The sequence below is a fragment of the Phycodurus eques genome, chromosome 15, assembly GCF_024500275.1.
Source record: "Phycodurus eques isolate BA_2022a chromosome 15, UOR_Pequ_1.1, whole genome shotgun sequence".
In the NCBI taxonomy this organism is placed as follows: domain Eukaryota; kingdom Metazoa; phylum Chordata; class Actinopteri; order Syngnathiformes; family Syngnathidae; genus Phycodurus; species Phycodurus eques.
The window spans coordinates 12937848-12950306 of record NC_084539.1 but is presented as its reverse complement, the minus strand read 5'-3'; the positions used below and the strand labels follow the sequence as shown (position 1 = coordinate 12950306).

The window sequence follows — 12459 nt, the reverse complement described above, 5'->3', positions numbered from 1 at the left end:
CTATATCTCTATATATATATACACTGTATGTCCGATATGTTCACTGGCAACATGGATCTAGTGGTTCTCAAACTTTTATATAAGGCATAGAATCATATATATGTGTGTGTGTGTGTGCGTGTGTGTGTGTATATGTGTATATATACACATACATACACAGACACACACTCACCTGTTTTGAACATCCACATTAAATGTTTAATATTCACTTCACTCACGCAACAAGTAGGAAAACTTTGTTGCTTAGCAACAGCTCAAGTAGTGCTATGTGTGAAGCCGTAAAGGAAGATGGATGAGGCTGTTCCATCTGACCATGCAGCGATATGAAAATAATGCAAATATTCTTCTGCCATTTTATATATATGCGTGGTTGTGTTCTGTGTTTACACTGCAATTTCAATGCATTCACAGTCCTCTTTTTTTATAAGATACAGTATGTACTGTATGTTTTGCTGGAATACGACACTTATAAATGTATGTCATCATCACCTGTCCAATCTTATTGGAATGTAAATTATTATTATTTTTTTTTTAGATTGGATGGTTTCCCTCAACCTATGTGGATGAAGAAGGAGTCCAGTAAGGGTTGGCTGTTGCCCACCCCTCACCCTTAAAAAAAAAAAAAAAAAAAATTCAGGAAGCATCTTTAATATATCTGCTGTTCTCAGAAGAAAACACCTCACTCTCTCCAGGAAAGAAACTTTTGTTGTTGTTGCAGATGCTTTTGCTGGATCGCAAGCACCTTTCCACCATGTCCCCTGTCTTCAAGTATGCCTCAGCTTTGCTCCAGTTTTACAGGATTGCCCTGTTTCATTTCTGTACCGTTTAAGAGGGCAAACGTCACTTGCTGTGTGTTGGCCTCTGTGTGATCTTCAGAGGCTTTACGTAAACATGGCAAAAACAGACTGTGAATAGCTTTACTTGGAAAAAAGAACATGCAGACCTCTGCGAGGTCAAATAATTGTACAGTATAGATAATTTATTGAAGAGAGATTATTATCATGACTATGGTTATTGTGGGGAATTAGTAACAGCAGAAAATCTGCAAAGAAAACTAAAACAAGGAGAGAGGGAAAAAAACAGATGCTCTTTTTCTTTACACGTTGACAGATTTTGCCTTAGTTGTCATGGTGATGCCTTGTGGGTTGACTCCAGTGAAGAGAATAGACTTTGTTGACTGGCTCAGCTTCTCATGCATCCATGTGTCCATGTGCGGCCGACACCAACACACACACGCACACCAATGTACAGTTCGGTGCCTTTGAAAGACTGCTTTGAACCTCAACCGTAAGAACATTTGCCATCCCTAAAAGGACAATGCAAAGGGAAAAACTCAAGAATGGGGACTTAACCCGGCTGCCGAGTCACTGAATGCAAGAATTTAACTAAGAGAATTTAACTATAACTTGTCAGAATGGAGTCACAGTAATACAGTCAAGTTTTTCATAGCAAACAATCACAGTTCACATCAGCAGGATGTGAAAGGGAAACAAGACCACTTCACCAACACATCTAATGTTTTTTGCATTTTTATTTAAAATCCAACTGAACCAATACCTAATGTCAGCCGTGTTTTACAGCCTGCATGAAATTTTATTTTTGTTGTTCACTGCCTTATTGTTTTTTTTTTTACAGATAATCAGGTGACCAGATGTTTCCTTCCAGTTGTCACATGAAATTCTCTTTGGCTGGTGCTGTGTCAACTGGCGAGAATTAAACTGCCATATAAGAAGTGTGTCTGTGTGTATGCATGTGCGTGTGTATGTGTGTGCGCTCATCGTCTGCACACACTCAGAAAACAGTGTGGGGGTGTGGTACAGTGCCAAGTGTTTCAGTTTACCTCTGGTGATTGTTTAGCACTCTATGCATAGATCAATGGCCATGTAGAGCGTAAATGGCAGACATATTTCCTTACTGCTGTCCCCAGGGAGCACATGGTTTTGTCCTTCCATCCATTCACACGTTCTATTATTTATTGACAGTTTTCACTCGACTATTAAGTTTTGGCTTACATGGCCATATGTCCACCAAGTGTCTGTTCCCTGGAACTTGGAAGTGTCCATTCATATGAATGGGAAAGTGAATTAAAGACCCTGTAAAGTGAAATCAGAGCTTTGTTCCAAAATACATTATTCATCCATCCATCCATTCTCAACACCGCTTATCCTGTTCAGGGTCACGGGGCGCTGGAGCCTATCCCAGCTGACTTTGGGCAAAAGGCGGACTACACCCTGAAGTGGTCGCCAGTCAGTCGCAGGGCACATATAGACACAGACAACCATTCGTACTCACATTCACACCGTCACTGAATGGGAGCAACCCATGCTGCCCGCACCAAAATCAGACGACTGTACCACTACACCATCAGTGACTACATTATACATATTTGAAGATAATTGCTGAAATTTTGCAAAGATTGAGAACAATGTAGTACCCAGTTGTGGAGGTGTAGCCTTTAACTGTTTTTCACCATTTCATTTTTCCTGATTTTCTTTTCAGTGGCTAAAATGGTGCCACATGACACACTTTGGAACCTGACATAAGTCACCCCTTCCTCACTATGGGCAATGTTCCCCATTTGTGCGCAAGCCTTTTTTTTTTTTTTTTGCACCTGGCTTGCACACCTTTCATCCATGCATATTCTCCCGTCCAGATTTATGACACGCATAACACGTTCGTAATCTGTGACTTTGTGCCACCAAAGAGGTGTGACTCATGGAGTTTTTCTCAGACTTGTCACTGTCATAGAAATCCATTTGTAAAATATACCATCCTTTAAATAAAATTTTAAAATTGTAATAAAATACATTATGTAGTGGATGTGTCTTCGCCGGTTGGACGTGCGCGCCACTTCGTCAAACACACTACACTTTGAAATAAATCTATCCATCCATCCATTTTCTGAGCCGCTTCTCCTCACAAGGGTCGCGGGCGTGCTGGAGCCTATCCCAGCTGTCATCGGGCAGGAGGCGGGGTACACCCTGAACTGGTTGCCAGCCAATCGCAGGGCACATACAAACAAACAACCATTCGCACTCACAGTCATGCCTAGAGGCAATTTAGAGTCTCCAATTAATGCATGTTTTTGGGATGTGGGAGGAAACCGGAGTGCCCAGAGAAAACCCACGCAGGCACGGGGAGAACATGCAAACTCCACACAGGCGGGGCTGGGGACCGAACCCCGCTCCTCAGAACTGTGAGGCAGACGCTTCAACCAGTCGCCCACCGTGCCGCCTGAAATAAATCTAATAAAGTCCAGTGGGGTGGGATATTTTTCAGCCACCAGATGGTTTAAGCGGATATATTTTCGTGGCTTCTATTAGGGATTTGTAGGCAGTGAAAAGATTCTAAACAAGGTTAGTTCGTTTGTTATTTAGAGCTCTCAGTGCCATAAGGTACACAGAGGCCGCAATTTTGGTTTCTGTAATCCGTAGGTTTTTATGGGAGCAGGTGACCTACTGCCCAACCCGAGCACCTGGTATTCTCAGGTGGTCCCCCATCCAAGTACTAACCATGACAGACCCTGCTTAGCTTCCAAGACCGGACAAGATCGGCACTCTCAGGGTACCACGTGGGGTTCAAAATGAGGTAGCATCCATTTTTCTAGGTTATAGCAGTGTTATTTGATCTGTTGACAGTTGAGTGGTGCATGGTTTCAACGGATTTAGTGGACGAGTTCACAGTGTTTGAGAGCAGAAAGATTTTGATTTGAGATTTTGAAGCCTCATTTTATATACTTGATGATGATTCAAATTCGACTAGGTTGTTCACAACACTCTGTGATGTATCAAATTTAGAAGACATCTATTTTCACTTTACAGGGACTTTAAATACAGAGACAAAAGAGGACATTATTTTACGCATTTACAGTACATTCAATAATTAGTATTGGTCAATAAATTAAATAGTTTGTAACTTTGGAAGTGTGCGCCCAGCACACTCAAACATTAACTGCTAACACTAAGCAAATAAGGTCTGGATGTTTTAATGAACTTTTGACCGTCCATGGTGTGCGTTACTGCAAAGGTGCAGTTGTGTGTAGGACGGGGGCACACAGGTCGCTTCCATGTTGACTTGATTCAGTGAAGAGCTTCTCGCCATTTATGTCCTGGACAAGAACAACCCAATGCATGTAGCTATTGATATTTCAACTCCTGTCAGTACACCCTGGAAAAATACTGTATGTACATCATTGTGTATATTTTTGTTGAATGGTCGACTATTTGCAAATGAGGTCTATCATGGAATAAATATTTAAAATTTTGTTTAGATTTGAGGCTGATTTTTATTATTATTTTTGTCTGCAACATACAGTATTTTGTGTCGTGTTGTTTGATAAAACAATGACTTCTCGATGTACTCATTCATGGGTTGGCCACTGACATAAGTTTAGGTCAAATCAACATTACAACATAACAGAAATAATGGGTGCTTACTTAATGTAATTAAATGACTTTATGGCAACTAAATTACTTTAACAAATACTGTTAATGACATGTTTACTCTAACTTTCTCACTGTCCCATCTATATGGACGGGTGTTGTCCAGAGTTTGCGTCCGTTCACACTCTGTATCCATATTGGCTGTCATACTCGCTAGCTGTGTATTTGAGCGGTGTACTATGTCCACGGTTGCTGGTAGAAGGGGTTTATGTGTTGCCATGGTCCACTTGATTGACCTCCATCCTGTCAGCTTGAGTGTAACTCCCATGTGGACGCTGACTGCCGCGCTGACTTGTATGGCGACTCACAGGGCGATTCTCCGGAGGAGACACACCCTCTCTGGGGAGAAAAACAAAAGTTCACAGAGAGCCCACATCATTCATTTTTTTGGTTCAGAAGCTTTGAGGTTAAAAGATAGTTAATAAAATGGAATAGTTTCTATTGGAATGAAAGATGCAAGCTCGCAGTATACTGTCCACAGTCAAGTCAAGAAACTCTATTGTTCATTTTGGTAAAGTTTTACTGTACCAGCTTTGGTGTTGTGATGGGGAACAAAAAAAAAAATAATAATAATTTTCCACCACTGTGCAGGTCCAGAACTAAACTCTGTGTGCTTTAAAAGTCAATTTTTGCCTTTTTTTCATTAATTGTCTAGATGCATATTTACTTATTTTTGCATCAATGACACAAATCTCTCAATCAATTATCAGAAGTAATGGTACCCTTGACTGTGAATATTCTCATTCGACCAGGTCATTTCATTCTCAGGGCATTGAATCAATCGCAACTGGGCTGTTCTAGTTGTCTTAGAAAGACGTTTCATTTCTCATCTGAGCAGGCTTCATCACTTGATGCATAAGGCTTGTTAGGACAGCACTACCCTGGGTGTTGGTGTCGAAACCGAACTATTAATCCTCCAAGTTAGAGGTACGCCCCAAACCACGGATGGTATTGACGTGAACTATGCCTTGCAAAGACGTCTCTGCCCGTCAACAGTAGTCGTTGGGTGTCGTTACTTGTAGCCTCGTTATTTACTGTGAAGTAACCGTGAACGTTGAAGTACAGGTTTTGTTCATTCATTGGAAACAGTGTTCATTTTCAAACAGGAAGATGATCAAATAATTATATTTAAAGTTGTAGCTCAAAGTGTGCAGTTAGTTTCTTATTGCTTACTGTCAGCAGCCAAACCTTTTAAGCAAAAAAAATAATAAATCATTCTTCTCCCACAGGAGGTAGTGGAGATTAACTAAAGCTAAAAAAAATATGTGGATATTTCTTCTTTAATTGAATGGTTTGTAAATGATATGAATTGGACCTAAAAAAAAAAAAAAAGCATAATTTCCAAATATATTGTTTTCCCTCTTTATCTGAAAGACAAAAAATAAATTTGTGTCACTTTTTGGAAACTACAAAACCGCTCAATTTCTTTTCACTTGAAAGTTATGAATCTTCCTTCCATTGCCTTGGCAACCCGCACATAACCTGCTTCAATGGTCTGCTATCATTTTGCTATCAAAACCCATTCTGAAATGTCCTTGTAAGTCAGTGTGCAATAGAAGCATTTGTGTTAATATTATTTCATTAAAATATTGAAGGAACTGCGCAAATGCCAGCAAAGTAAATTGAGAATCATTGTTCTCCTAAAACAAACACATTCAAATTACATTTGAGACGTAACAAATCATAAGCATCATTTTCATTGTACTATAGGCACCACGCCTATAGATCATGCTGATCCTTGGTCTTCAATATTGGTGGGCCAACATTTACACCTCGGGTTAGCGGCCGTGCTAACGATAGTGTTCCAACTGTGCCACATACTTTAAATCAGACGATGTTTATTTCAATACACGATGATAAAACTGATTTGTCTTGTTAATATTTAGCATGAATATTTATGAGGCTTCTTCAGTTTTTGACTCTCTGCCCCAGTCAAAGCATACATTATACGTTACAATTTCTTACTGATGCTTTTACGTGCAACGTCAGTCGAACAAATTCATGACACCTTTGCCCTCACCATAACTTTGACACAGTTTGTATGAGGTATGGTGCGATTCTTCCTATTATCTTTTTTTTTTTTTAAATATTAAGTTAATATTCAGTGAGAGTATTATTTGTCCCACTATTTTAGGCAGAGGGTACAATACTGAGACAATGTTTTGCTGTACAACACGTCTATTTTCTTCGATTCGGGCAGTTTTGCGTTTCTCTCCAAAATCCATATGAGAGGGACCAGCGTCAATGTCTCTCACATGAACCTTTTCGCTATGACGCGTCATTCATTTGAAGCCCTCAACGTCACAGACATGGATAAGGCCACATGTCAAGAGTATGGCTTGAGGTGCTTCCCTGTCATCTCTCTCCTCCAACACTGCTCATTTCAATATCTGATTTGAAAGTGCGTGGGCCTTTTTCAACTTCTTGTGAACCACAACTGTTTCTATTTTTTTCTTTGGTTGGAGGGCAGTCATTATTTTGCAAATGGAGAAATGCTGTCAGAAATGTCAAACTAAGAGGTCAGAGACAGAACATTGTCCCTGAAGGAGCTTGTCTTTCTGCATTCTGTTCCAAATGTTTCCTCTTCCATGTTCTAAACTTTTCTACATGGCAGTGTTCCAGTGGTTACCAATGTCCCCTCATGGCATTTTTTTGCTTGTGATTGTACAATTGATTTCAATGGCTAGACAGTTAAGACCCTAATTTATCTAAATTAGCTTAAAATTCATCTTTCAATGATCAAGTTAAGGGTCATATTCTAATACTGTAATTTGATCAGTACTGGTAACTGTAAAGACATGACCCACTGAATTTCATTTTTAAAATGAATTAATTTCAATCAATATAAGCATTTGAATTATTGGCAGCTGTTATCCATCAGAGGGTCATCGTTTTTTCAAAGAAAAAAAATAATTTAAGTAATTTTAACTTTTTGTAACTTTTAATGCCGAAATGTCTTTACTCTTTACTGTTAGGTGTCTGAAATTAAGATTCATGATTTTTATTATTTTTTTGGGAAGTTTTCTGAATTTGCTAATCACATTTTGGGGATATACAGCATAGGACTTTTTTTCCTATTGCTGAATATGCCTTTTTCATGAAAACTAAAACAAATGGATCTTAGTGTTTTTTTGTTTTGTTCTTTGATAACCGGACCTCCTTTTTTTTCACTCAAGCTGTCTTTACTGTTAATGCCACTGGAGGGAGCCTCATTATGTTGTTGCAATACACCAGAGGAATCTGTGAGCTGAGGTGGCAGCATGAGGCAGCCATTTTGCATTCACACAATAGCAGACAGAAAAATAAATGGTGTCATATTTTAGATATGAATAAATATGTATAAATTTGTGAAAGTGTCACAAGTATTGCATGTCTTTACTGTTATTACGATTGTATAAAGACAAAAGTGTAATTGTTTTAATGAGTAGTTAAGATCCTTTATGCACTGCAGAGTTTGAAGGGTAAATCATATATATTGTGCAATTCGCACAATTTCAAGAAGCTGTGTATTTTTTTTTTACCATGATGCACTTTTGTCTTTACCGTTATAAAAAGAAGTGTCTTTTAATGGGCCACCACCATTTGCTCTGTCTGTAAGGACTGCCTTTACAATAAATGCCTAAAATTGTAAGTCATCAGTAACTTTTTGAAAATAGGATGTGCCCTGTGATTGGCTGGCGACCAGTTCAAGGTGTACCTGTCTCTCGCCCAGAATCAGCTAAGATAGGCTCCAGCCCGCCTGTGACCCTAGTGAGGTTAAGTGATACGGAAAATGGCTGGATGGACGGATGTTTTATATCCTCATAAGTGCGTAAAAAAAAAAAAAGTGTTTTGGTTGAGACAAGACTGACTCAAAACTGTACCAGATTTCATTGGAGAATTCCTTTTCATAGTGATGTCTGTTGCTCAGCTTCCATTCGAGTAGCGTAACAAAGATCAGCAGGATGAAGATGAGGAGGAGAGAACCCACAACGGTGCCGACTATCACTGCTACTGTGTTTGGTGCTGGGAAATCAAAATGAAAAACAAGGAATCACTCTCTCAGATACTCTTTGGACAAAAGAATTATAGAATCAGTTTCACGTTAATTGTCTAGCATAATGGCTTATAACTCTTGTGGCCCTAAAATATTATTGTAAACCCAGTATGCGGCCAACGCGTTACAGAGATAGAGATAGTTGATTGAATGTAGAAGGTAATTCATTATAGTTTCATATGTTTAATTTGGCTGGCGACCAGTTCAGGGTAAACTCCAGCCCTTAATGATCCATGCCCTGCAGTTCCTCTTTTGGAGCTTGGGTGGCGCCGTGTGCCTTGTCTCCCCCTCTGTCTCCCTAGCAATCGGCAGCACCTGTGCAGCGCACCTGTCTTCAAGCAGCACTGATTACTACCTGCATTTAAAACCCGTCAAGTTCTACAGCCTTCGCCTGAGTATTGACGCTTGTTTTTGACTCAACGGCCGACTCTCGTACTTCCAGGTTTTTGTGATACGATTGTATGAACCTACAACCCGCATCTGTACGCACCTGATTGTGTTCTTCCCCGTACTCCAAATGTTCCTTCCGTGCGTTCCCTGTCTCGCTGACCACTCCAGCCACGCCGCCACGCCACACCACCTGCTCACATTCCCGCTTCTTACTCGCTCCTTATTCCCGACAGCCCGCCATCCATCCATCCATTTTCCTCACCACTTATCCTCACTAGGATCACGGGCTGGCACAGCCCGCCACCTCGCCGTGGATATCTTTACCCTGTGCCAACCTACAATAAATCATTCTAAATCTACTCCCTCCGCCTCTTTGGTCCAATTCACATCCTATTACGCTCCGTGACAGATAAACAATATCGAAAATAGATTGAAATGAAATTTCAGGTGAAAAAAAAAACATTATTACTGTGGTTTGCAGCAGTGTACAACTGCATTCCATCAAGGTGAGAGGTGTTTCTGATTTTTGTATGACCTTTATTTCACAATAAGAAAGGGATCAACAATTAGAAACAGCTCTTTGTATGATCCAAACTCTGTGATGCTCTATGTTAGTTTGTGATCCAACCGTGGTGTTTGATGGTGCTTTTTAACCACAGCCAGACTTTACTTTATTATCTGTTCAGTGTCCATTCTCATTGTTATTTGGTGCCAGCTGGAAACTCTCCACGTCAGTCTGTTGCATTCTGAATTTTAACTAACTCAAATATGTATACTGTTCAACTGACATTTTTTTGTTCTGTTTGTGTTTAGGATTTGACATTTCTCTTTTTGTTATGTAAGACACTTTGATTCAATCACACCTTTGTTCAAAAATGAATGTGCTGTCTCTAGGGGGTCGTATAGTCGCCAGATTACTCTCTGTGGAGCAACGATTTTTTTTCTCTCCCTCCAAACAGAATTCTTGCCTGTCTGGATTTTTGGTCAACGAGAAATGTAGTTGATAAAGCACAACCTCCACCAATGCCTAACAATCATTGGATTGTTAGGCACTTACAGTATGCATTTCATATACCCACCTCCTGCAAATGCCTGAACTTTGTCATTAAGTGTTTTGACCGGCTTTGTCTGAATTTGAGCCAAAGCCGAAGCCAAATCCCACTCCGGCAATGGTGACTAAGGCAAGAAATAAATCCTGAGGGCAGAAATGTAATTATTTTAATGGCAGAAGATGATGGCATTTAATTGTCTGACCGTACAATGATACCGCCGTCAGTTGTTAAATGATTGAGTGAGGAATCAAATGTCATCCGGCCTCTAATGGCAAACAAAAAGTCAGTGACAGTTGGAAATGATGTGTTATTTGTTTTGTCGGAATACATTGCCCTCCAGTGACCGTCATGATTACACACCATAATTAGAATTATGGCTGTTGTGGGGATGGTGCGTTTCCTTACGTCTGCTCGCTTTCAGGTTGATCCAACAGCGCTCAACTCCAACGGCATTGTTCACCTCACAAAGGTAGATTCCTGCAAAGGTCAGCGATAGGTTGCTGAATTTCAGGTCTCTGGTCACCCATCTCGAATAACACATGAGTTAGCTTTATAGTTCAATTCAGTTCAGTTAGGCATAGTACAGTTTGGAAAGACAACTCACTGGCTCACTGAGCGTGAGTAAACACAGTTTAGCCTGTCAATTAATACAATTTAAAAAATGTGAGGTGGGGTGTGAAAACAAAAGGGGATGTGGAGGACTTTTGACATTGAGGATTTTGTGTTCTTTTTTGGAATGTGGATTATGTTTTCGATGAGAACCCCTTTCTTGCCTATCCATCCATTTTCCGTCCCACTTATCCTCACCAGCGTCACGGGCGTGCTGGCACCTATCACAGCCAACTCTGGGCGAGAGGCGGGGTACACCCTGAACTGGTCACCAGCCAATCACAGGGCACATATAGACAAACAATCATTCGCACACACATACACACTTATGGGAAATTTAGAGTCATAAATTAACCTACCATGCATGTTTCTGGAATGTGGGAGGAAACCGGAGTACCCGGACAAAACTCACGCAGGTACTGGGTGAACATGCAAACTCTACACAGGCGCAGCGGGATCTTAGAACCGTGAGACAAATGTGCTAACCAGTTGATCACCGTGCTGCACCCCCCATTCTTGTCCTCACACCAAAATGATGATTCTTCCTCCATCATACAATGGACTCAACTGTCGAGCTCCCACCCATTACCAGAGTAGACAATATGTGCTGTATGGACCCCAAAATTTGTCTCTTCTGTTCCCGGTCATGGCAGTGGGTGGAGCCTCTCCCTTTTGCCTAAAGTGGACTATACCCTGGACTGGTTGCAGATCGAATGTAAATGTGTCATTGAGTGGAAATGGATGCTCAATGCCAGTTACACAAAAGTCAACTATATGAGCTACTTTCATTTATAGTAATTCCCCCTGAAAAATCACTGGCTCACAAAAACGTTTACTGGACAGCTGCTTGGAAAAATAAGGCAAGTTCTAATTTGGATTCATCAAATTACTTTTCACAATGCCATAGTCACTACTAGTAGTGGTCGAGGTCGCCGTTAAAAAGGATGAGTGGTGGGACAGATGGCTGTATGAAACTGAGCAGACAGACTCACAGTCTATTTAAGTCCCAAACTGGTAGTTTGTGTTCAGCTTGACCAGTGGTTGGCAGACCTTTGTCCACCAAGTACCATCTCAAAAATTACTTGGCTCTCCACCAGTAGTACCACCAGAGATTTAAATACAGTATAGGGAAAATAAAACTGTATAATACAAAAAGAATCATTTAAGATGAATTGCACACAAAAGTGAAATACCTTTTTTTACCTAAATAAATGTTTAAAACACTAAATGCAAATGTATTGAGCTAAGAGTTAAATACAACTGAACTATACTTTTCTAGTGATGCATTCGCATACCACTAGAGAGACCCGTGGTACGCTAACCACACTCGAAAATCACTGAGCTATACATTATTAATCCTGACAATGCAATTACTACAATTCGAATACAGTGTGATCACATTGTGTTGTTTGCAGATGACTTTCATGTCACTGATGGTGTAATCCAGGGGTGTCAAACTCATTTTTGTTGCAGTCCACATTGTAGTTGTGGTTTCCCTCAGAGGGCCATTATGATTGTAAATCTGCATTAATGTATAATCGCCTCATATAGAAGTTTTGAGATCAGAAGTCAGAAAAAAATCATTCAAATATTATTCCGTTTATTTTAAAAGGGGCATTGGTAACAAAGTAATGCTTGCGATATCTCAACGTTATAAAGGCAATTTGCAATTTTGGTATTTTAGGAAGAAACATGAAGTCGACGTACATGGTTTGTTTTCGCGGGCCACAGAATGAACTCAAGGCCCCTGAGCCTTGAGTTTGACACCTGTGGTGTAATTATTCACTTGCTTGACTTGTTCAGTTCCCACTCAGTGACATTGTGAGTGAGCGTCAATGATTTTCTGTCACTGGAAGTGCCCTGCGATTGACTGGTGACCAGTCACGGGTCGAGTTTGTCTTTCGTCAAAGTCATCTGGGAAAAGCTCCAG

General features: G+C 40.3%; 1 protein-coding gene and 1 pseudogene across 2 annotated transcripts in view; one reads left to right on the top strand and one right to left on the bottom strand.

Annotated features, from left to right (window-relative positions):
* vav2 (vav 2 guanine nucleotide exchange factor) overlaps positions 1–5719 on the top strand; it is a 190910-nt gene extending 185191 nt beyond the window's left edge. For both annotated transcript variants that reach the window (XM_061697657.1, XM_061697656.1), the window contains one exon: positions 536–5719. In XM_061697657.1, the coding sequence (XP_061553641.1) occupies positions 536–583 (48 nt within the window). In that variant the 3' untranslated portion in view covers positions 584–5719. The remainder of the gene's footprint in view (positions 1–535) is intronic.
* LOC133414118 (coxsackievirus and adenovirus receptor homolog) overlaps positions 4649–12459 on the bottom strand; it is a 24766-nt pseudogene continuing 16955 nt past the window's right edge.